This window comes from Cryptotermes secundus, unplaced genomic scaffold (genome assembly GCF_002891405.2).
Source record: "Cryptotermes secundus unplaced genomic scaffold, Csec_1.0 scaffold130, whole genome shotgun sequence".
Classification (NCBI taxonomy): domain Eukaryota; kingdom Metazoa; phylum Arthropoda; class Insecta; order Blattodea; family Kalotermitidae; genus Cryptotermes; species Cryptotermes secundus.
Genome location: NW_019731216.1, coordinates 319,666 through 346,807, shown reverse-complemented (window position 1 = coordinate 346,807; position 27,142 = coordinate 319,666). Strand labels below are relative to the sequence as shown.

General features: G+C 40.6%; 1 protein-coding gene across 1 annotated transcript in view; it reads right to left on the bottom strand.

Moving 5' to 3' along the window:
- The window catches only part of LOC111866415 (GTP-binding protein Rhes), a 170,158-nt gene that overhangs the window by 17,661 nt on the left and 125,355 nt on the right, over window positions 1-27,142 (bottom strand). The window contains exon 5 of the mRNA XM_023855339.2: window positions 23,737-23,932. Coding sequence (XP_023711107.1) covers window positions 23,737-23,932 — 196 coding nt within the window. The remainder of the gene's footprint in view (window positions 1-23,736; window positions 23,933-27,142) is intronic.

The following is a 27,142-nucleotide window of genomic DNA, read 5'->3' as shown; positions in this document are numbered from 1 at the left end:
TATGTAAATATTCATGAAATGTCCAGAAAGGCAACAGTTCACGAGTGAACAATACATTATTTCTTGGGGCCACACGGGACTGTTTTGAGACGGCTGCGGAGAGTAGAGTCTTGCGAGAAAATCTCTGTAGATAGAAGAATCGCAAATAACTAAGTTATTTACTCTACTCGAATATATTTTATGGATATTTTAGTTGTCATAATAGTATTCTTACATATAATGAGGACACGTAGCGAACATTGTGTTCTCCATGTGTTAAGGTACGTACTGAACCAGAATCCAATTGGGCTTTCTCGATATAGTCTCCAGTAAATTACATGAAATTAAAATACGTACTTTGAACAACTAACATCCTGAAATTTCTGTCAAAATCTAGACTTCTCTTATCTCTACTTCTACCGATTAAGGGAACATAACTTTTTTATATTATACGTAAGGTATCTGGGTTATTAATAATGAGGTTATTTGAAAATCTCGGTGAAATGGACTGAATTTTTGTTTCGTTTACTCACCCCTGCAGTAATCGAAGATGAATTTGAGATTCGCAGTAGGTTCATGCCTTTGAGCTTCAGGACTTTCACTAATACAGCCAAATAGGTTACCGTATATTTCAGCAGGAAATGTGAAATTAAATTTAGATAATGCGTGTTCTTACCGGAAGTCATATAATTTCAACCTCCATAAATCAATAAGTAATTGAGCTTCGAATGCAAGGAATTGGCTGACAGACTCGCTGACTTAGTCATATGATCTTCTTTGAGAAGTTGTTATTTAATTCAGTGTTTCAGAACCTCTGTACCGCACCATTGGTACCCAGCCAAGTTTCTAGAAATCCAAAAACAGTTTAAAAGAATCAGTAGTAGCGTTGATAGCTTGTCTAGTGAGCTGATCGCTGCTTGCTACTTCATTGTTAAACTGGCGTTACCTTGATAGTACCAAACAAAGGAGGTTGTTCTGCTCAGCAAGAAAAGCCACACGCCACTTGCGTTCAACTGGACGCAATGATCCAAACTGACACGATATAGGCTACTTCAAGTGCCATAAAATCCGATAGGTCCTTTACAGATTTCATTTCTCACGCACTGGTTGCGCCAGGGAAAGGAATCTTGAAAAGTTTATCTTCACTAGTAGCGAAACAACTTAGTTTTAAAATATAAAGTAGAAGCTGGAATAAATNCTTGGCTTCATAAAATTCGATCCCAGAAACATTGAGTGTCAGGAGTGTCCCATCGTCAAGCAGCAGCCCCCTGCTCACGCTGGTTCATCGCTCGCGGATTTTTATACCCTGAAGATGGAGATGATACGTTCCTCTGAAACGTCGGTTGACATAATATCTACACGGCGCCACATCGCAGAAGACGGAATTCTTCAAAACAACAATATTATTGTTCAACTGCTCATTTTGCTCACATTGTCCGCCACTGTTTGAGAGTGAAATTCCCAGGTTGATGGATAGGAAGATGACGACCAGTTGCGTGGCCCCCTCGTACTCCTGATCCCACGCCTTTGGACTATTCTCTTTGGGGCTATGTGAAGGACCACGTGTACAGCCAAAGTGAATAAGCTGGGAGAACTCAAAGCACGGATCACCTCAGCAGAAGCAAATATTACAAAGTGAATGTTACAGCGGGTCTAGAAAGAGGTGGACAATGTATGAGGGAAGTATGGAGAGCTGCAGATGGCGCTCTCCGTGAAGTGTTCCTCATCTAACACATTTTCCATTAGTGTGTAAAAAAAGTATTTATATTGAGGAAAAGAATATTGCAAAAAACACCCTCGTATACGTTTCCATTCCTAAGCTACATGAGCCTGAAATCCCGTTATTCTTTTTGGTACAACCTGAAGTTTGTAAATGTTATTACTGGAATCTGAGAATCCTTCCCAAAAGTTCCCCATTCGTCGATCATAGCTTCACGCACAGTCGTCAAAATTAATTCAGAAACAATCTCAATTTCTGCTCTTTCTTTAGAATAACGAAACAACATGGAAAAACTTGTAATATGAGCCTTATGCTCAAGGCCTGTTGGTAATTACAAGCGTTTTATCTATAGTACAAAATAATCTTTCATATTTCTTAATTTATTTTAAGATTATATAGCAAGGAATGGTGTAAAGATTGCGAAAGAGTGTGGAAGAAAGATGTTGTAGTCTCTTCCAGAATTCTCCTTGAGACACTGAGAAAACAAAGAAATTCCTGACTTGATATAGACGGTGACCCGACCAAAACTCGAACCGGACGCCTCCCGAATACAAGGCATAGGCGTTCCCGCTTGGGCCAACTTGCCCGGTCGCGAAACTGAATGAACAGTCCACATACATATGTATATGCCAGGGAACAATGCTTATCCATTTCAGGAGCGCTGTATATGTCTGAAATTTCAGACTTTCTTCTGGACAGTTAAAGGCCACAGAGTGATTACCGAGTACAACAGAATATGAAACTCTAAATGCGATTCAATCAAATCATACCTGTTGCATTAAATCCCTTCTTCTTTGTTGTTGCTTGACGCTAACATACGCGAAGATTAGTCCTGTTAGCCATTGATAACATTTGGACTGCGACCCTACCCCTTTGCATTTAAGGTTTTCACAGCGCTGACTGGGAATAGTGCGGTTTTCTGGGTTAAAACCTCTGGTAGCTTCCAGAATATCCGACGTTTCGAAGGAACATGTCGCTTGCATCTTCAGCATCGAGAAGTACGCCAAGCAATAAACAAGCAGAAGTTGGCGGCAATCATGGTGTCAAGAGGTTGAAAATTTAGGTATAAATTAACAACAATGCAGTATTTTAGTCTCCGAAGCCGTGTATTTCGAATAGCGCCCGACAATTGAAAGAAACATACCGCTGCCATCTTAAAGGCCCCTTAGTTCGACGCCTGCTTCTGTTGATTTCTTGCTCGGCTTTTTTTTATTGCTAGTGGGGTGGGATTAAGTCCCTTGTACTGTGACCACTTCTGGCCTACTGTACCAGCACTAGATGATAGGCGAGGGTGATTGTGGAGCAATTGGTAGAATGAAGATTGGCAGGGGAAACCGAAGTACTCGGAGAAAACCTTCCCCATCACCACTTTGTCCACCACAAATCCCACTAGACCAGACCCGGGATCAAACCCGGGCCGCCGCGGTGGGAAGCCAGCGAATAACCGCTTGAGCTATGGCGCGACCTCTTGCTTGGCTTACTCTTCACCCCTGAAGGTAGAACCGATACTTACCTCTGAAACGTAGGCTGTCTGCGAAGTTTAAGCTATTAAATTACAGCACATAATATCCGCTTCGGGCTATTGGTAAAATTTAAATTGTTAATGTATTTACCTGACTGAAGTAATCGGTGAGGGAGACACAGCTGTACCACAAACACAGCGGTTCCCATCGCCAACCCCACAAAGAGAACCCAGAAGGCAGACTGCATATGCTCCAAATTCAGGTTGTAGTATTCATCCTGCAGAGTTCGAAGCGAAATAACACCTTTCTTCAGCTTCAGCGTATCGAAAAGTTCCTTTGTCCACTGATTGAATATACCAGACTCTACAATTCTGCCAACTATTTCATTTACACGTTGAAAGAGAGGGTTGCCTTTCAATATGTGTATTACGTTATTAGATGAATAAAATTCTTCTTTGAGAGCACACAGAAGAGGTGTACCTTGGTAATCCACGTACTTAGTAGTGATGAAGTAATCAACAATATTATCAGTCGAAGGAGTTGAGAAATTCCGATGGTATGCGACCCAGTCCATGCACGTCGTGTATGGCGAACAAGGTATGCGATGCTTCAAAATGGTCCTCATCACACTCTCTTCTGTGTCATTAAAAGTTTTATCACACTGTGGATCAAAACCATAAGGTAAGCCCGAATTTAGGAGCTCTTGTATGCTTTCGATGTGACGTTCTCGCCCGGGGTTGATGAGGAAAGTTGTCAGGAAGGCTTGAAACACTGTGTTAACAGCAAGGCAGTAAAGGAGCCATGTTGAGAAGAATACACGAAAGGTATCTGATCGAGGCATCACCGATACAGACAAGCCCAACAAAACAGCCCATATGCTGATCAAACAGCTCGACAAGGTCTGATACACCTGATATTCTGACTGTGAAAATTTATTCAGACAAACTGTGAGGCACAACATCAAAATACAGGCTATTAACATAGAGAGAAAAACAGTCAACCATAGATCTGGTGAGAACACTCTAATTACACTATTCCATCTAGAAAAAGTCTGTCCACAAGGAACAACGAATCTTCCTCTCTTCTGGTATAAGACATACGTTTCGTCTAGAAATGTCTTACCAAAATGAAGAAGTGAAAGAGGAGAGAAAAGTACGTCAAACTTTCCGTCTTTTATTTTCGTAAATAGTTCCGGGAACACCCTGTCGTTTTCCACGCCCGTAATGTTCTCTGTCATATTCATTTTACTTGACACTGTCTTCAGCAACCGCATTACAGGTCCCTCTTGGAAAACTAATTTCTTCGATGTGTTGCGTGCATCATGTTGTAGAAATATAATGAAGGGAGGGTATTCAGCTGCCAGTATGAATATTGGACATCCCTGCAGATCATTAAATATTTTTGGCGGAAACAGGGGATAGTTATAAATAAAGCCACCGTGTCCTTCTGAGCTCCAGAGATCTAGTTCGGCAATATCCAGAACTTCTGCACACCTGTCCGGACTGTGATATGGAATCCACGTGTATAATCCAAACACTGCCTTGTTCAAAGACGTGTAATCCGCTATCTTGTTCCCTATCGTACTGAGCGCTATAGGCTTATCACATTTGTTGGAGTCGCCAAATTCAGTTACCAGGTAGGGGAGACACTTATTTTTATGATCATTACATTCTTGATATTCCGGATGGAGAATCTTTGTTGACGAAAGTTCGGATGAACGTTCGCGTACTTTACGATCGTCTCTCTCACAAATCTGAACCAGTATTACTGAGTTTATTACCTTAAAGTTCCAAAGTTCTTGCAAGAGATTTCTAACTAAAACACCAGGATCGTGAGATACGCGATCTTGCTGTACTACAACAAGAAACCGCGCTTCAGGATTCCATGACGACGTGTTACTTAAATTCAGCAAATGTTCATTAAAGTCTACAGCGATACCAGAAACGTCATTCACCGATTTCCAACAGACAAACAGAATGTAGCTGCCGTGCTTCATGTAATCATTACGGTCAATTATTCTTCCAGATCTGTTAGATAACACCATGGGCCACCGTCCAACACCATGTAACTCTTTGGCTAAATCATTCTCCACATCATTAAAATGTCTTTGTCATACTGAAGGACGTTCAAGCTTGTGTTCTTTGAGACATGTACACCCACTCAGAGATATCATCAGGCTTCTGTGTGGACTGAAGTATAGCTCGCTGATACTTCTGATACAACGAGCCAGATGATGGTGGACTCCTGTGGGGGCCCGGGATATGAGAATCGCCTGGACCTGACTATGCATAATTAACAGCATTAACACTGTTGCATTTCTTCTGCTGACAATTTTCATATGATTCATATTAATTGACCGGAGCTATCAGATTTTCTGAAAAGTAGTGGCTCCGGAACGGGGTCCACTCAGCCTCGTGAATATATTTGAGGAGCTATTTCAAGGAAATAGCGGTTCCGGTCTAGGAAACTGAGATTAACTGCTGTGGGGATCCGTTGCTCTGATCACGCGACACCCTCTATCTACAAAAGTTGGCACTAACTTCGCCGACAAGCGGCGGTCGCTCGGTCGGTATAGTTCGCTTGCGGACTACAGGACACGGAGTTTTTTTAATATTTATTTGTATTAATATCTTAATTTCTTAGGAAGCAAATACGATTCCGTATCTGTGTCTTGCCGTACCGTTACTGCGAATATTCGACAAATACACCGTCCTGAAAGTGGCTTCCAGCGCAATATAAATGGGCAATTTAACTTACCACAGACAATTTATTTTAATAATCCTCGTCACTTTAGACGAAATGACATGATTATAGTGTAGCTCTTCAAGAATTAAAGCGTTTTCTGTTTTTCCAGTCATTTATACTTACGTAAATAATATTACAATTACGACCTCACGATTTATCAAATGTCAGTTTAATATTTAAAAATATATCATACTACGTAAATTGCAGTAGGTACAGAACAAACATTAGCCACGACGATTTATAAAATCGAGTGTTATATAAATTAAACATTCAAAACTTCTGACTCTGTTTATCAACAAAGCCAGCAAATTTGTCAGTGGTGTTCTGCGTGTACCTTTCAAGAATTACAGATACCATAACCAAGAGAGCTTACTCAAGTGTAATTTTCTGTTATTGTGACGTAATGTGGTACAAAGCTAATGTAAAATGAAATTACGAAAAGGGTTAATTTTTCGAATCTGGGCATATTTTTAGAGTTCTTATAGACAAAGACTTTTGCGACTTCGATATTCAATTAGCTTCATTTTAAATTAGTTAATAGTAATTAATGTGTTATGTGATCCTTTGTTATTTATTACTAGGGGCTTCTGTAAGATTGAAAATAGAAAAACATACGTTTCAAGATGCTTTCCCGAACAAATATTTTGCACGAAAATCGCAACATTTGACGAAAGATTATTGACAGCTGATCCAACCACAATTCCCTGCATCTCTCGCCTGCAGCTGTCTGTCCGTGTACTATGTTAGCGTAATCTGACGAAGTATCAATATGATTTTATTGGTCAGAGAAATAAATTTCAATTCTAATAATTTACTTCATTCTGAGCTTCGGGTTTTCCCTGCTTTCTTTTGGTCCCCTTATTACTTTATCCGAAAAGACAGGCCAACGGAATTCAAATGTTGTCTAGGCGGTATATGTTAGAAACTAAAGCGCTCCCGGAAGGTCGGTTTTTGTAAAGAGTTACAAATGCTTCTGGTGCCCGAATCCCAACATTCGAATGAGTTTATTTTAATGTATCACGTGAGGTGTTTTGGGCGGAGGGGCGGCAAAGTGACTTTTCTTGTTTTGCTCCACTTGCAGTGTACCGCGCGACACCCTGGCTCCCTACCATAAGTTGCCTTGGTCGCGGATACAGAAGGCTACAGAACTGGGTGATACTAAAACAACGTTCGTCTTTTATTGAGATGAATAAAACAAACCATCCGCGTTTTAGTCACGGCTTCCGAATTGTTTTCTGGGGAAGATATTTAATTCTTCCTATGCCATGAAAGTGATATCTCATTCAGAAATATCACACACTGGTGCTCGAATTCAGAGATCTGAAATGCAACAACATACTTCTGTACTTTCATTCTTTAGTTAATTTAATGCAACGGTCGATGACATTTCAATGGAAAGTCCCCTTGCTGACCTCTGCTCGTTGGTTGCTTGATTGGCTTACTCTCCTAGTCTGAGGATAGAGGCGATTTCTTACTCTGAAACGTCAGTTTTTTTCCCGAACTAAGCTACAAGACAGTACCCTCATATTTTTTTAAATAAACTTTCGCAATATTAACATTCCCTGCTGTCTCCCGTATTAAATTCCAGTCCTACACGTGAACGAATGATACATCGAGGCCAATATTTAACACCATCTCCCACGAATAAACCAACAGATACCAAATCGTAAATCGCCTCCTTTATGTAGTATACTACCCTTCGCAAATACATATAAAAATATATTATCAGTGCTCACAGAGTACATGAGAGACAAACGACTGCATGCTTGTTCTTGACGCGCACTACCTAATTTGCGATTATACAACGTCTTAACACTAGGCAGTTCGTTGCCATGGTAACATGTATTTGCTTAATGACAATAACAAATCCCACGCTATAAGTTGTTTATATGTGTAGGAGTACAACGGAAATGGAACACAACCTGTAGAGAGTGCCCTGTCGGAGACCTGAGTGTTTTGCTCTGCTGTCGGCAGCCTCCTGTGGGCTAGTTCTGTGGCTCAGTCCCCTAGATCGCGCCCAGGGGCATACTTGAATGACAGACATATAACGTAACCAAATTTAAGCTAGGGTAAATAGATATGTAGACAACAATTAATAAGCAAAACAACACATTTATTGTTGAAATGAAAGAGCGTAACGAAAGAATAATTTATACATTTATATAAGTTCATATTTTAATTGTATAGTATTCCTTCTGTAATGCAACGAAGTCAATGGTTTCTTAAAAGATACTAAAATATATTTAATTCACTAAAAGTGTTTGCTAAATATTTTAAATGTCAATAACTAAGTACATTTGATGTCATTCCTAAATGTTTCGGCTACACGAGCCATCATCAGGCAATATTTATTGTTTTGGGAGACCACTGCACTGTACACCTTTCCTTTGTATCCTTAGGGACATTGCTGCTGCTGTTGTTGTTAATTAGCTTCGTAGGATATTTTCATCCTATTTTATAGCGGCCGTTTCAATGTTCCTTTTTAGTAAAATTCTTTATTGGGATTCGTTGTAACACAACAATGAAAAATAATATTTTTAGTGTATCGTTCACTTCATTTGTGTGTTTAGTGCTGTTTACTAAAGTCCAGATACAAGACTAATTAGAAAACTATTCAAGAACACTAATATAAGAATAGCATTCACAACGACTGATACAATATGAAACAATTTAAAACCAAAAGAGATAACAATAGACACATACGTGTAATACCAAAGTGGAGTGTACCAGTTAAAATGCAATGAACGCCCACTCAAATACGTCGGACAAACAGGACGTACGTTTAAAGTCCGATATAAAGAACACATCGAAGCCATAAAAACAAACAAGCAGAACTCAAAATACGCTCAACATATACTCAATACAATACACGCATATGGCATAATCGACCAAACATAAATACTGCACACTGAAAAGAAAGGCCAATCACTAAATACACTTGAACGGTTCCACTTACATAATTTTATTAAACAAAGATTACAAATGAATGATACTTTTGCAGATACAAATAGTAACCCAAAATTCGATCTATTAAGGAAATTATATTCATCATAATAATAAATAATATACACTCCCAAACACACCATCCCTTCTGTGAACATCACATGACATATGAAACATACCCACCATGATATTAAACAGTAGTCAGTACAAATATAACCACAGAATGGGAACAACCGCTGTCTAATAGCACGAAGATAGAGCACCCCTTATACAGGACACGATATAAAATACACGTAAGTAAAGGAAACCTAAAAAATTGAGGAAATAACAAATAAGACAACACATAAAACCCACTACCACATCAATTCTCATTACAGAATAACTTTACCACCGTCATTCAGAAGAAAAATAAAACATAACGTCAATTACATACGGAAAACCGCCACGTAATATGTAGGTAACCATTTACACCATACCATATAACTATACATCACTCAAAATCGAACCATATTAGAATATCTATTATTTAACGATTTCAAAAAGTACGCAGACTCCCAGCAAATCTCCTCTGCTCTATGATACAGGACCATAGATTTTTAAAATAAAAAATAAAAGAGAAATTGTTACCTTTCAACTTTTAACTGTGTAAAAACTTTTCACTTTACGACTAATGTTAAAAAATATAACGAAATTAAGGAATTGTAGGATATTTATAGTATTAATAATAACTAATATGGATCCATATTAGAAATACAATTCAATAACGAGTCCAGTACATTTAAATTGCCTGATGATGATACAACTCAATCGAAATGTGTAGCAAATATACGTAACAAACGATTGTTAATCCAGTATAATTGGTTTATTTATTATGAATTTGTTGTGTTGACGATTGTATAATAATGCTATAGTGTACATGGCGTCCCCTTGAGTTTAGCAGTCTTGGGAGAATGTGCTGCCCCTGATGGCAATATCTTGAAACAGCTAAGATGAAGAAGTACTCGAGAAGATATTTTATCAGATTGATAGTGATATCAAAATTTAGGGTGAATTGAGAGCGAAACAGCACCAAGCAGGTCTGCAATAAACAGTTCAGTTACTAAGTTCGATACGACGGGGATCGGGATCGACAGTAAGGTTGCTGTCAGAAAGAAGGTCTGTCAGAAGACCAGAAAACGTTAACCATATTAAGTAGGAGTTGGGCCGCGCCATAGCTTAAGCAGTTAGTCGCTGGCTTCTCACCACGGCGACCCGGGTTCGATCCCGGCTCTGTTCAAGCGGGATTTGTGGTGGACAAAGTGGTGATGGGGCGGTTTTTCTCCGAGTACTTCGGTTTCCCCTGTCAATCTTCATTCCACCAAATTCTCCATCATAATCACCTGAATCAGGCTACAATAGGCCAATTAGTGGCCGCCGTGCCAAGTGGACCCAGTTGGACTCCTCCCCCCACTAAGCGAATTAAAAAAATAGTAGAAGTTGATGCAGATTTACAGTATACATGTGAAATGTCTTTCTCGACAACTCAACGTTGAAGCATCTAGGATATGTGGAACTGTTTCCATACAAAATTCAAATTCAGCAAGCCCTCTGTGATGTCGATAAAAAGAGGAGAGTTGACTGCTATGGTGACTTTAAGATGTGTTCGGAGGAAAATTCAGCTGTGTCCCGTAGCATATGGTTTAGTGATGAAGTCCATTTCCATATGAATGGTTACGTGAAGAAACGGGGTATGCGCCTATGGGCCAGTTAACACCCGCACAACATAAAGGCAACTCCGTTATTCCCAGGAAAAGGAACAGTGTGGTAAACTCTGTCAACAACTGCTATAGTTGGGGCCACTTTCTTCTTACGGTATCGTGACTGCTGATCGCTTTCTCCGTGTATTCGAGAAGAGCGTCTTCCTTTTCTTAAAGGAATGGGTGTCAGAATTAATGGGTTCATGGAGTTTGTCCATCGCCAGATATCCTAGAAACTGGAAAATACAAAGTTTGGGGAAAAAAGGTGTATCCCCCCCCCCATCCTTCGAGGACGGAAACAGGTACAGTTTCTAGACAGACGGCTCACAGATGGAGGTGAGGTTGTCAGCCTTATGCACCGGTATCCCTTTACCTCCACGAAGGTTCTTGGTGCTAATTTCTGTTAGAGCCTGAATCGATCCCAAGGTCATAGTGTGGCTGGAAGGATTGCGTCAATTGAGAAATCCAATGACTTCATTGGGAATTGAACCCGCGACCTTCCGGTTTGTAGCGTAGTGCCTCAATCAACTACGCTACCGCGTGCCCCCAGTAATGTAATTACATGGATTAATATTGTAAATGAGATTTGAAACAAAGAAAATAATTTATTTAAATCACAGAACAACAATTTCTTCGTCATGTATGGACATTCACACTCCAAAATGATTCTCTTGTGTTCGATTTGCATTCCCCACCCACCACTGCAAAGTGAAGGAGAGGGAAATATTTTGCACTTGAAAGTAATCGAACCATGACTCATGGGTTATTCAGCCCGCAATGTAGTCCGTATATGAACTGAGTTACCCCATTTCTTGACTGCAGAGCTGGACAACATTTATCAACGAATCGCGCAGGCTACAATCAGCTCACTCGACAGTATTATATACCTTACGCGATCCAACATCGACTCACGCGCCAAACGAGGCTCCTTGGAAACTTTAGTGTGGCTCGGGGGAAAAAATATTAGCGAATTATTTTTGTATTAAAAAATTAATAATATAAATTTTCTGTGTGGAAAGCGTGCACCTGAACACCTGCGCCATCCAATCCACGTCCGAACTACTGAACTACTGCAAATTAGCATACGCGGCTCCGGTGTTATGCAACATCAGCAGCTGACAGAGTGCAAGATGAATTTATACTGTAACGATACGCCCAATAAGTTGATCTTACTGAAGAAAGAAGAATTCCGTAGAGGAACCAGATGAGAAAGACTGGATTATATTATTAAAACAGATCTTATGGGAAGGGTTTTGAGAATGTAAAACGAGTGAAACCGCCACACAATTACATCCAATAACGGGTTTTAGTGTGAGCAGCACAAAATCAATAGGCTTGATTGCAAAAAAATTAGTTAGTGTAAGTATTTCATATTAGACCGCCTCTGTGGTCTAGTGGTCAGAGTTCCTTGCTACAGAGGTCCCGGGTTCGATTCCCGGCCCTACCAGGTTTTCTGATAAGTAGTGGGTCTGGAATGAGTTCCACTCAGCCTCATGACGATAATTTAGGAGTTATTTCAAGGAAGATGCGGCTCCGGCCTAGAAAACAAAGGTTAACGGGCTTTGGGATCCGTTGCGCTAACCACGCGACACGCACTATCCGTTAAAGTTGGCACTAACTTCGCCGACAAGGGGCGGTCGCTCGGTCGGCATATTTCGCTTTCGGACTAAAGCCACGGAGTTTGTTTTTTGTTTTATAAGTATTTAATATTATGGACTTAATTGATCTGTAGACTATTTAAGAACGCCGGGATTATCGACTCACACGAAAAGGTGATTATGATCTGTATTATAATATAAGATACGTACTTGAAATCAGAAATGACACTTTAATCCTTATAAAATTGAGTTAGCTGACGAAAATGAAGAAGATAGAAGCTTTTAACGCCGATTATGAAATGGCCTCCTGTAAAGAAATTAAATTATTTTATGCTTGTGATGTTGAAGCGTCTTCTGAAACGAGGGAAAGAGTTCTTTTATTGATCTCATCTTTCAGTAATGGTCACTGAATGCAGGAACAAAGGCAAGGACGCCCCGAGATCCCATACTGTCGCCCCAACCCACTAAGAGGATTAAAACCAACGTAAAGTGAAACACAATTGTGACCGGGGGAGGGGGAGAAGGGGAGTGAGAGAGAGATGGAGCATATGGAGAGGTATTAGCTTCTATAAAACAATTATCCGTGGAGGGAGGGGGTGTTCATTATTATCGTATTCGTATTCTAATTTGAGAGCTTTATTGTTTTCGAATTTGTGAGTCGGGGAGTGCTTTTTATTTAACAATTGCCCTGTAAATATTTTGCGTTCTAGAAATTCCGGATCAAGATGCTCTAGAGTCTAGTACTGCCTGTACGCGGTTGTTAATACCCGCGCATAACGCTGACCAATATATCGATTACCTTCAGAGGAGTATTTCGATGTGGTGGATGTACTGATATTGAAGGATTTATATGAACCCAGTTATCGGGCGGGTGGATCCCCGAGTCTGTAGCTAGATAGATTTACCTTTAAAAGCGGTATGGCTTGTTAATTTTACTAAATAGTATTTTACACATATTTAATTAAACTTTTAAAACAAGAATTCCTTGTAAAATTGTTCGTGTACAAAATGTAATATAACAGTGTGACGAAAACTCTGAAACTACGGATTAATATAGTAATGAATTGTCTAGCACTAAAAAACAAACTCCGTGGCCTGTTGTCCGCAAGCGAACTATATCGACCGAGCGACTGTCGCTTGTCGGCGAAGTTAGTTCCAACTTTAGCTGACAGAGGGTGTCGCGTCGTCAGCGCAACGAAAATCCCCACGGCCGTTAACTTCGGATTTCTAGACCGCAGCCCCTATTTCCTTGAAATAGCTCCTCAAATATCCTCACGAGGCTGAGTGGACCCCGTTCCAGACCCACTACCTCTCAGAAAATCCGCTAGTGTCTCTGGATCTGTAGCCAGGAACTCTGACCTCTAGACCACAGAGGCAGGCTTGTCTAGCAATAACACGTGCAACAACATTGACCACAAACGAGAGAGCAGTGCTTTTTCCAGTGTATCGTGTTTGTTCCGTGGGCATTCATAACTTTGGTGTGCATTATGAAGAGCAGTATGCAATAAAAAGGATTTGACTTTTGGTGCGTGATATTCGTGGGTGTAAGCGACATACTTCGGCAACGACACGTCATCCAATAAAATGCAGGACTGGAAAGAAATATGAAAGAAAGCAGAGGAAATTAAAGTTTAAATAAACAAATGCGGGACTACCCGTTTATTACTCAGTGGGTGTTGAAATAACTGCTTTTAAAAATTTAGTCCATACTTCAGAGAAAATTTTGTTTTTTGAAAATTACGCCGGGTTTAAACTTAGTCTATGGCTGTTTCAGGGAAGGTGATGAAGTTAAAGCTGTCAGCATTAGGCAGGATCTAAATAGGAGTGCATATAGAAACAAAGGCAGATAGAAAGCGACATAGAGAAGCAAATAAAGAAACCAAAAATAAAAATGACATAGACACAAAGAGAGAAGAAAGGACATAAGCATAGAAAGAAAATACGAGCTTCAGTCTGCTCTTGACGCTACAGCACAACATCCATTTGTCAATGTGTCACCTAACGAGTTTTTCGAGAAATTTGGTCGCATACTAAGGTATAACTTGTGCAGCGCTCAGCTGTAGCACGATTTGTGGATTCAGGGATGAAGATATTGAAAAGATGCAGTGGTGAGCTATTTCATGCCACTGGCACAAATACTTCCCTGGAGGAATTGAAACCAGTACCGAAATTCAAACCAGGATTTGGCGAATAGGAAGCAGGATAGCTATCAACTACATCGCAAGTGGATTCTAAAGGGTTCTGACGAAGGTGTATAACATTCAGTAATATAGGGCTTTCGCCGGTCACGGTAGCCGAAAGGTCTAAGGCAGGCATGTCAAACTCAACTTCTACAGAGGGCCACCTCAGCCCTATAAATAATAGTCCAGGGCCGCACTTCAAAATAGAAATATACATTAGATTTTGATATAAGGAAATTTAATTCTATTTATTATTTAGGAATAATTTCAGTATAATTACCTAAAGTCACATATCTTACAGTTTTAAAAAGCAAGAGAATGTCATTTTTGAGAAGTATCAAACAATTTTTCAATATGTAAAAAGAGAGATTACACAAGAAATTGTGTTAGAAAAGGCAAAACATTGAATTAATAACATCAAAATTACATGTGTCGAACTTCATAAACTGTTGACTTTGAAGACAAAAAACCAACAACTATATTGTTTCACTTTAATATCGTTAATAATATTATTCATGAGTGAATTAAAGTAGCAGTTCAATGTTTTTTGTCTATTAAGTCGCATGTTTATTCGGTTTGTTATTAATTCAACGTAGTCAGTCAGTGTGTTTTTCTTGAAATATTCGAATGGTGATGATTGATGAGAAACTACATAAACAATAAAAATTGCTACATAAGCAAATGAACATTTATTAAACTACTTACATTACTGGTTTGTACTTGAGAACTGGCATCTTTTCCGGGACACAAGAGAGTTATGTCAGCTACTTGACTCTGTGAAGATGCTATTTTTAGGATGGAAGACAAATGTTCTGCTGTGAGCCTTGATCTGTGCGTGGTTTTGGTTGCCTTCACAAGCGAAAATAACTGTTCACAGAGGTAGGTGGAACCAAACATGGCCAAATATTCTCGCAGCAAACTGGCGCATTTTAGAGTACGGCTTGGAAAATAAGAAAAAAAAATTGAGGGATACCTATTTCATTATATTTGTCTTTCAGTATTGAATCACACTGCACTTCAATCAGTTCCATTTGAATGTCACTATTTGCCTTCTGAATATCGAATGAGAATGGAGCAGTAAACAAAGAGAAATCGTTCTCGCACGATTTGAAATCTTTAAACCTATTTTCAAAGTCATTAATTAAGTCCTTTATTTGGGAAACATAACTGGTAAAATCAGAATTACTGTGGGAATTTTAAAATCCTGGCAGGTAGGAAAATGAATTAAGTTGCCATTCTTCATCTGTCCTTCCCAAAGTTTGAGCTTTAATTTAAAAGCCTTAATACTGTCATACAATGAAACTACAAGCTGTCTTTTCCCTTGTAGCTTTAAATTTAAGTCATTTAAATGCCAGGTAATGTCCACCATAAAGGCCAAATCCTGAACCCAATTATCGTCACAAAGTTTGTCGGGTGATTCGCCTTTCATTTCCAAAAAACTCTTAATTTCTTCTCGAAGAAGCCAAAAGCGCTTTAAAACACTATAACACGAAAGCCAGCGAACTTCTGCATAGTACGGTAGACTCTCAAATTCACATCCAATGTCACTAAGTAAAGAAGAAAACTGACGTTGATTCAGTCCCCGAGATCGAATAAAATTTACTACTTTCTTCACAAATTGCAACACATGATTCGTTTTTATGATTTTTGAGCACAGAACTTCTTGGTGAATGATGCAGTGAACATGGTGAAACTTACAACTAGGACAGACTTCTTTCTGCTTGGCCATTAACTTAGCAACAATTCCATTCTGTTTCCCCGTCGTAGAAGGAGCCCCATCAGTTGCTACACACACAAGTTTCGATAACGGAAGGTTGTACTTTTCTAAGAGCCCATACACTTCGTTAAAGATATCCTCACCAGTTGTTGTGTTTTAAGAGAAATTATGTCTAGTAACTCCTCAGTTATAATTAAGTCGGTATCACAGGCCCGGATAAACACAGCTAATTGTGCCACACCACTAACATCTGCACTTTCATCAACTGCAATAGAAAATGCCATGAATCTTTTAACTTTTGCCAACAACTGTTCATTTAAATTAGTCGCAATATCAACAACTCTTTCGGCAACAGTGTTTCGTGACAAGGAAATGTTTTTGAAAATTTGAACCTTATCGGGACATAGAATTCCTGCGGTTTTTACAAGACACTCTTTTACAAATTTATTTTCGCTAAAACATTTAGAATTCTTTGCTATAAGTTCTGCAATTACATAGCTTGCTTTAACAACGGCTTCATTGTCTCGTTTCACGTTCGTAAACAAAGACTGTTGCTTGACGAGTGCAGCCTTAAAATCCCTTAATTTATCTTCCCTTGACTTTTCTTTATATTGGTCGTATTTTTCACGATGGGTTTCGTAATGCCGTCTTACATTGTACTCTTTTGGAACACTTATATTTTGCCCACAAATCAAACATGTAATTTTACCTTCTACTTCACAACAAAGTTAAGCGATTTCCAATTTTTCTTGAAAAACACGGCGCTCACTTTCAATAGTTCTTTTTTGGCTACTTGATTTTTTTGAAAGCGACATTGTTAATGTTTAATTATAACCTTTATACGTTCATCACAAGGTAACATCAGCACCTGTCGCTGTGTGGAAATGAATTGAATGACGAAGTTTGCTAGCAGCCAATTAGACAATGACTGGGGATTGCAAGCTAGTTTTGAAGGTAGAAATCCCTTGCACTTGTCTGTCAGTTGCCACCCTCCTTGCATTCTTACTACGCCTCCAAAAGGGATTCTTGGAAATACTTGGTGTGGTGAGGCTGTGCGGATTTTAGTGCATTAACCTTCTGAAATACAACAGTTTGTCCTTCACGAATTTTAGAGACCGTTAGTTGGACAAACCCTTCTGCAATTCTCAGAATCACTTTTCCTGCAGCCTGCTAATTTATGTCTGCGTGAGACTTCTTGTCTTCTGGTCTGTTGGGAAATTGTCTTTGCAAAAAATATTTCTACTAAAATTTTAATATTGATATTACTATCAATTAGCTCTAAAAGTTGAGGGGCCCCACTTTGTGGCTATGGGGGCCGCATGTTTGACATGGCCGGTCTAAGGCATGCACTGTCTTCGCTCGCTCGGAAGCCGGGATCGTGGGTTAGAACCCCACTCAGGGCATGCGTGTACAGTGTTTGTGACTGTATGTACGTTTTTCTGTGGTTGTGTACATGTAGAGGCCTTGCGACGAGCTGATCACCCGCCCAAGGAGTCCTACAGAATGACTAAAATCTAGCAAACCGAAGTGAAACGTAGAGTTTCATGGATGTAGGCCAAGGCCCAAATTGGAACTGTAGCGCGCGCAAAAGGAATATAGGGTTTTCAGAATTCGTCTATCGTCCGGTATTCTAAATAACAGAAAACGCAACGTTTGGGAAACTGGATCAGTTTCCCTCCTCATGTGAGGGATCTGCTGGAGCCCTTAGAAAGGACTACATTGATTGAGATTAACTCTTTCTCAGGGACCCAACAGAGTGTCAGCACCCTCACCTAACAAACTCCGTGGCATGTAGTCCGCAAGCGAACTACACCGACGGAGCGACCGCCGCTTGTCGGCGAAATTAGTGCCAACTTTAGCGGATGGAGGATGTCGCGTGGTCAGCGCAACGATTCCCCACGGCCGTTAATTTCGGTTTTCTACACCGGAGCCGCTATTTCCTTGAAATAGCTCCTCAATTATCCACACGAGGCTGAGTGGGCCCCGTTCCAGACCCACTACTTCTCAGAAAACCTGGTAACGCCGGGTATCGAACCCAGACCTCTGGATCTGTAGCCAGGAACTCTGACCACTAGACCACAGAGGAGGTCTACCAAACTCACCTGAGGACAGAAAGAGATCCAGTTCCCGAGACGTTGTGTTTTCTAGTTTTTTAATACCGGACGATAAACAATCCCGGAAACCCAGTAATTCTGAGTATATTGTATGTTACTGAAGAAGAAGAAAAGGAAAAGGAGTAAGTTGGTGCTTCATTTTTATTAGAAGATGTTTAATGTCCATGTTGTCTGGAACTCGGTCGCATTAGGAAATACATCACAGAATTCCCATCAAATGATTCCTAAGGGAGTTTCGTCTCGCCTGTTTTCCTTTCAGAACGAGATTTTCCTTACAACTGACTTTGACCGCAGAAGGGGAGGGGGGGGGAGAGTTTCATATCTAGTACTGGAAACATGGGCAGCTGCCCATTTAGATCAGAATTAGGCGCTAGGGAAATGTGCAACTTAGTGCTGGAAGGACTGACACGCTCCTCATTTCCCGTCTCCTGCGGCACAGCAGGTCAGAACATGACAGCGTGAGGAACAAACATTCTCCGAGTCATCAACTCATTAAGAGTTCTATCTTCCGAGATATATTGCCGTGTAGCCCGTCGAAGGGCAACTAGCCTTTCGGAGCTACTTGTTACATGCTTCATGTTCGCTTCTTGGTTGGTTTATTCTTCGACCCTGAAGAAGGAAACCACATATTCCTCCAAAAATATCATTTGGCTTTTAGCGGACTGCAGGGTGTTATATCCAATAAGAAAGAATTCTTCATAACCAGTGCTCTGATAACCTCAAATCCTACAAAATATCATGAATCTATATAAATAAAAATGTAAATATTCGTTTGTTAGTCGTCTTAAATCTCCGAAAGTTCTTCACCGATTACTTCGAAATTTTGATACAACGTTGCATTCGAATGCGCGCGTGTTTTTATATACCTACTAGCTGTACCCGGCCACGCGTGAATCCGGAAAGTATACTTACATGGAAACGCAATAACAGTTGCATATGAATTGCCGAAACAACAAACGCGTTTCTCTGGAGATTAAAGGATAAGAGATTCCGTTGCGTAACAGCGGATGAAACCGGAAAGTATACTTCCATGGAAACGCAATAACAGTGTGCCGTTGCATAGGAATTGCCGAAACAACAAATGCGTTTCCCCGGAGATGAGAGCATAAGAGGTTCCGTTGCGTAATAACGGATGAAACCAAACACTTCTACAAGGTGTTCTGTACTAGCATTTCCTAAGCAACAGATGAAACTAACTCTTCATAAGGTATTCCCTATCCCGTCCGAACGCTGGCTATATGTATAAGAGAGTGTAGCTCCGGCGACTGTTCAGTATCACGAGTGTCTCGAGTATCACGAGGTCACAAGTATCACAAGAGATTCCGAGTGAAATCACAGCAGAAATCCTGAGTTTGCACTCAGAGTTTTGGATTCGACTCTGGCAGCGTTTCCCCGGTGACAGACAACAGAAGGCTCATTGTATAGCATCCGCCGAGGTATAAATAGTCCAGCTTGGACAAGAACAGTCAGTCTCGGGGCAGATGCCGAGGGATACAGAAGAGCGTCTGGAAGTAACCGCCGAACGAGTCAGTCTTGGGATAGCTACCGCCGAATATAAACAGTTTCGATTTATTTTCATTTTGATTTAATTATTTCGTGTGACATTGCGTTGGAATTGGGCTGTGCCGTTTACCATAGCGTTCGTTTCGTGAGTATAGTTTATTTTTCATTGTTTTTCATTTCGTTTTCTTAACTGTTTTCCTTGTTTTTCAGTGCAACTGGCGGTGGGATTGAGCTGTGTCAATTGATCTGCGTTTGAATTGAAATATTTCGTTCGACTGAGCCACAGCAACGCGTGGCCGGGTACAGCTAGTTTCATAATAATTTCTTATGGTCTGTAAGTCGAGGTATGATCGTTGACTACTTCGGCTACCTATCAAAAGTAAAGATATGAATCCACCACATATAGAGAGCAGCACCGTTTCCATTTTGCATCCAACAATAAGATAACAGTGAACTTCATGGCCGGAAGAAGGGACTTAGAACTTAACCACGATGGAAGCCTGATACACCTACTGTTCACCTAGATCTTATTGTTCTGGAGTGGACAGAAATGGAAGGTTGTTGAAGAATATCGAACCTGAAACCTTTAGCATAGAGAACCAGCTACATGTCCCTACATTATCAAGTTTCATAATTCACTAGTCTGTCTAACCTACCCCATTTTTCCTCAGTCATTTAGACTTTGTGGCACACTGAAACACAGTTGCACATACCACAGCGAAGCAACTTGTACTCTGTTCTTATTGAAGACTGAAGACAACACAGGCATGCAAGTTCCCATCTGAATATGGTAAATATTACATAGGCCAGAGAGACTGCTGGCCTGACAAGAAGGCTGAATAACACGACGGGCAAACAAGTCTTGAACATCAGGGCAAATCCGTCGCGAAGGAACAGAGCATCCAGCTTCACAGCACCAGTATCTTCAGCAGGAAATCCAGATACACGGAAAGTACGAGGTGGTATCGTAAAGTTCCCGGACTGTTATTGCTGTAACTGCCTCGGCGAAAGGAGACGAGAGGGGGAGGGAGGGGGAGGCCAAGGTGCGTGTACAACGGTGAACTGTGAATTGTGTAAATCAGCTATAGCGCTGTGTTAATTGTAATTAAGAAGGATTGTAAATGAAGTGCTAATATATCCAATCACCCGAACTAGAATCCGTTATTTTAGTCACGTGTACCTCTCTACGTGTGACAATATAGTTCTCAAATTTTGTGAGGAAGAATACGAGCTCTGTGACACTCAAAGCCATCCCTATTACTCAACAATATACCGTGGCCCAGGGTCGAAACCCACTGGTGTAAACACTTGATAGAGCATTTCAGAATAGATTCCTATTCAGCCAGATTTTCTCCTTGCACTTCATGGTGTAGTTCTATTGTCTGTTTTTCTTTCTCTCTGACAATATCCCCCCCCCCTTTTTTTGGAATTCTACATATTCCATCGTCTATGCTTGTTTGAGTCACGGGTCCCATACCACAGTCCGTATCTCGTAACCTCATTCCTCACCACATGCAAGCGAGTCGCATTGTTCAGTTTCTTAACCATCTCATCTCCTACCGAACTGAGAGTACTCAACCGCACCATATAAATAACATCTAAATTAATTACGGGCACTTACACAATTCCCATATTCCTATTTAAAATATCACACGCGCTCATGCGCGAAGTATACCGGATGTGTACCACTGTTATGTGCACGATGGTACCGGTATATATTTCATTACTAATTTCACGCATAGTTGTCCCTTTGTCTCGCTTCGTGAGCACACGTACTCAATACTGTTCGTTCTTCTACCGCACTGGGGCCTTCATTTACGTCTGTCATATTATTACTCGTAAGAAACATTACTGTGGCGTATAGACCAGTTGCCAAGCAGTTGCTCTGTAAACAACGACCGTTTCTAGGAAACGGCTTGGTAAATATATTTATTTTTGTAGGCAGTAGATCCTTAATACTGCAACAGTTGGACTACAACTATGGAAATGGTTTTTTTCTATGTGACCCGTCCCGAATTGTTATAAGCAAGGGATAAATTTAGTTGGATATTTCAGTTGAGTTCTTTACGGGAGGTAAAGTTATCTCTATAACAGGCCGTGAAGGCCCATAGGGTTGTGAGACGTTGAGGCGCCCATATTTTCTGTAGATAATCGGCTCACAGATGGCGGTGAGGCTGTCAGCCTTACGTGCCGGCCGACCTCAGTCGACCTCAGGCCGTGTGGCTGGAAGAATTTGGTACATTGAAAAAATCCAATTTATCTGGATTAGAATCCGCGACCTCCCGGCTTGTAGTATAGTATCTCAACCAACTACGCTACCGCGTGCCCCTCTGTGCTGGAGTATGTGAAGAAAGGACTTGAGCTCTTGAAGCTGAAGTATCTTCACTGTTAAAGCCGTTGCCAGGGAACATCTGGTGAAATCTTAGCAGGCTGTAATAAGGCTTAGCGGGTGCTGTTGTGATTTATGAGTTGTGGAGATTAGCGGTGGCGCCGTAATTACTGGTAGTCACGAGTCGTGTGTATAAGTGGTCAATAAATCCAGTCACCACTTCAAACTCCGTCTATAATCACCCCCTAAAACGTGACACTATAATATCGATGAGGCTGGCGTAGCCGTAGGGGTTTAGACTAGTACTGGGGAAGGACTTGGTTCCAGTCTCGGAAACGACGCCGACTGCAGAGACTGAAGTTATCCATGTCTTTCTCAGTTCCTCTAGGCAAACGACACATAATACTTCAATTAGGCCTGGACCGCTTCCTTTTTAGTTCATCTGTCATCCTACCCATCGATCCTATATAGTAGTTGAGACATTAACAGCGCAGTAAGACAACTGACCAAGAACAAACAAATGGTCATACTTATAACAAAACAAAAAAAAAATAAAGGCAAACGAAATCCGTGGTCTGTAGTCCACAAGCGAACTATACCGACCGAGCGACCGCCGCTTGTCGGCGAAGTTAGTGCCAACTTGGCCGCGCCATAGCTCTAGCGGTTAGTCGCTGGCTTCCTACCACNGTTAGTCGCTGGCTTCAAGTGGGATTTGTGGTGGACAAAGTGGAGCTGGGGCGGGTTTTCTCCAAGTACTTCGGTTTCCCTGCCAATCTTCATTCCACCAAATTCTCCAGCATCATAATTACCGGGGGCAGGCTACAATAGGCCAATAAGTGGCCGCCGTGCCGAGTGGACCCAGTTGGACTCCACCCCTTCCCCCCGCCCCCACTAAGCGAATTAGTGCCAATTTTAGAGGATAGAGGGTGTCGCGTGGTCAGCGCAAGGAGTCCCCACAGCCGTTAATCTCGGTTTTCTAGGCCGGAGACGCTTGAAACAGCACTTAAATTATCCTCACGAGGCCGAGTGGACAGATCAACTACTTCTCAGAAAATTTAGTAGCGCCGGGAATCAAGACCGGGACCTCTGTATCTATAGCCAGGAACTCTGACCACTAGACCACAGAGGCGGTCACAATATAAAACTTCTGTACTGCCCTGATAACTTGAAACAGCTCTTGGTATAAATTCTGTAGCATATCAACTTGCCTTGGCCTGAGTGGTTCTTCAGACATGTCGTCACATTACATTTCGCGGCGCCCGTTCTGTCTTTACGATCTTGACGAAGTGTACATTTCTCCCTTATCACAGTTATAACTAAACTATGAATCTGAACATTCTGTATCACATGGTCATTCTGTTTCTACTGCGATGGCATTGAATTAGAAGTACACCTGTAGAATTGTCTTCGATGTCATGCACTTCATGCCGAGTTTCATTAAGTTTGTCCATTAGTTCGAACCAGTGCGTGAACAGTATAATATATTCTTCTCTTTCCTTATGGAATGATGGACACCAAAACTCAGATTCTCATCTAAATCCGCTCTTTTTGGTGATATCACCACCTCAAAATATTATTCCATTTTCTCCGAAAAAAATAATTTGCAATAAAAGGAAACAACAAACCAAATATTTTAAAACGCTCCTTGCTTCTTGAGCCTCCATAAATGTTTTTGAAAACAAATATTTAATTAACTGTAATGTCCTTACCTCATATCCTTGTCACACTTATTTCCAACAATGACCATTGGTACTCTTGGCAGAGGTGCCTTCTTGCGTCCGCTGCCTGAACTATTTGCTGATGCACATGCGCTTAACTTGGTCTCCAGAATTTGCTCGCGCAAGCGTACTACTTCTTCGAAAGATTCCCGGCTGTCCATACTGAATACTAACACGAACAAGTCACCTGAAAAAGAATATAAATACAGAGTGATTCACGAAGTTTTACCCCCACTTAGGGATGGAATTCTTGAGGTAATTTGGAACAAAAAATGTTAATATACTAATGGTATCCAACTCATAATTAAAGAGATACAGTAATTTGAAAACTGGCGAAAAATCTTTTTTCTTCGAATTTCAGTCAAAATAAAATAAATTAGAAANTGGGACAGGCATACATTTATGAACAATGGACGTCAACCCCAGTGAGGTGAAATAGAAATCTGAATGGATTTTATCTTGCTTTACCTTGAAAAGAGAACTACAGCATGTGATTTTAACATGGACTAACACAGTGTAGCAGTTTTAACATAATTTAATAAAATATTTGTAACATATCAGGACACCTGAAGATGGCCATTTGGGGCCAAACATGTTGTGTCAAAGTGTATAAAATGTTAAATTAAGATTAAGTAGTCAATAAACAAGTGTTGCAATATTGACAGACGATAAATACATGGACATTAAGTTAAACGATTGCAACAGGATGCTGAAATACAGAATTACACTACACATGTTTGAAGACAAGGGATTTGAAAAGATATTTGGATGTAAGACACACAAAATAAGCAATTTAGCATATTATATTTACACTAATCACCTGGTACTGTTAGGAGATTACATGCCATTTTTTTAATTGTAGGTCAGTGCCCAAACGGACATGCAGGGCTATCTAGGAGATTATAGCAAACCTACCCCCATAACAGCTCATAATTCACTGTCTGCTTTTCTGCTGTAGTTTAACTTGCTTAGTCTATATAAAGGTCTCAAAATGATGACCCTTTGCTTCTAAGCATGCTTAACACAACGGAAACATGTTTCCAGATACAGTACATGTCATACTTGCTGCACAGGTATCATGGTATTGCCTTGAAGTTCTTCCAAAGGGTGCAGATTGTTCACACATATATTTTCTGTCACCTTGCCACACATATAAAAGTCATATGGATTTGAATTCAGTGATCACAGAGGCCACAACCATTGACTTAGGACTTACTTATTGAAGATTTCATATAATGCACTCATACAACTATTTGCAGTGTATGCTTCTGTACCACCTTGGATACAATGTTTGTACAATATTTCTTCATCAGTCAGCTGACTGAACATGGTGACAATCAAACTTGCATAGCAGCTGGAATTTACTGTTTCAAGGAAAATCAAAGGTTCAATACTGTCCACACATTAACTGTACAGAAAACACAAAGTTTTACACCATGCAATGCCACTTCATGAAGAGCATGAGGATTTTCTGTGTTCCTATATTTGTTACATTGGCTATTTATGTAACCACTTAGAGTGAGTCATGCCTCATCAGAATGAAACTAGTTCTGCGTCAATAAGTCCACTGAATACTGATTCATGAAACTACCTGCAGCATCTAATTCTTGTTTTGCAGTCTGGAGACAAAAAACTTCAGTTTTGTAAGGATGTAACTTAAGTAACTTTGTACCTGCATCAGCTGTGCTTTTTGTCTATCCACACTGAAGAGTCAAAAAACATAACTTATATGGGCTTCTTTCCAAGTGGGCACTGAGGTCATCAATTTTTCTTTGTCAGTACATCCCTCTTTCAAGATTTTGCCTATAACCGATTCCTTGACCATATACCATACAGGGTGATTCACGAAGTTTTATTGCCACTTAGGGAGGGCATTCCTGACGAAATTTGGAACAAAAAATTTTAATATACTAATGGTATCCAACTCATAATTAAAGAGATACAGTAATTTGAAAACTGGCAAAAAATCTTTTTTCTTCGAATTTCAGTCAAAACAAGTTAGAAATACAATTCAAACACTTTTTAAATCAATGTTTTAGGAAATAAGCATTATAAAACCAATTTTTTTTCAATTTCTTAATTTTGCATTGTGCAACATTTTTCATCGATTTTATGTTACAAAATTGCATTATTTTCAGCATCCCATTCTGTAAATATACCAATGGTTGCATATCACACCCTTCTATCAATCTGTTTCCTTTAAACTGTAGTGCTTTAGAAAACGACTGGATTTACATAAGATTTTCAAAAATGTCTCCCTGCACCTCAACACAACACGTCGTATGGGTATGAACCGCGCTTGTAGCATTTTGCAGTTCCACACGTTTGTTCCTTATTGTCATCAACGTGTTCAGAATACGTTCAAGCAACGCTTCACGTGTTTGTACCTTTACCTGATACCCAATGTCCTTCATCCAGCCCCAAATGCAATAATCCAACGGTGTTAGATCTGGCGATCTGGGAGGCCAGGCGTTACAGCCTCCGCGACCAACCCACCGCTGTGGAAAATGCTGATCCAAGTGAGCTGCTACTGCGCGGGAGAAGTGAGGTGCCCCATCATGCTGAAAGTACATCCGGCGTCTTGTTGCCAGGGGAACATCTTCAAGTAACTGTGGTAATTCTTCTTCTAAGAAGTGGAGGAAAATCTCACCAGTTAAGTGGCCAGGAAAAATGAATGGCCCAATTAGCTGATCATACAGAACACCACAACAGACATTGACACTGAATTGGTGTTGAAAATTCGATTCTATCGTGGCACAGGGATTAATGTCTGCCCAAACATGTAAGTTGTGACTGTTGTTGACCCCGTCCCATGTAAACTGCGCCTCATCGCAGAACATTATCAAGCGATACAACTGCCGATTTCCATTTAACCAGTTGCAGAACTGCAGACAAAGAGCACGGTCTCCTGGTTGTAGGTGTTGTACTTGCTGTAAATGATAAGGGTGCAGCCTGTTCTCATGAAGAGCCCTCCGCGCCACGGACTGAGGAACACCAAACAGCCGAGCTAGACGTCTTATACTGGCAAGTGGACTGCGCTCTACAGCATCAAGAATGTTTCATTCTTTGCACAATTCATGTTGAGGATTTCATTTGCATTGTATAAGAACGCTGGGGAGAGAACCAGTTTATCTTAATGTATTGAATGTACTGCTAATGGATTTAGGATTCGGAATCCTGCGATTAGGATAACGCCGGTGATATTCGGCAGCAGCGGCTCTCGCATTTCCATCACATACACCCAAAGAAACACCATATCGGCGTATTCCTCAGGGGAAACTGTGTACAGCATCTTAACTTCACAGTCACCAACACAATGTCCTATTTACGACTGGAACGCTCTGCCTACCTACGTGAAACATTCCAGCCGGTCTGCGTTATCTGCTGACACAGGCCC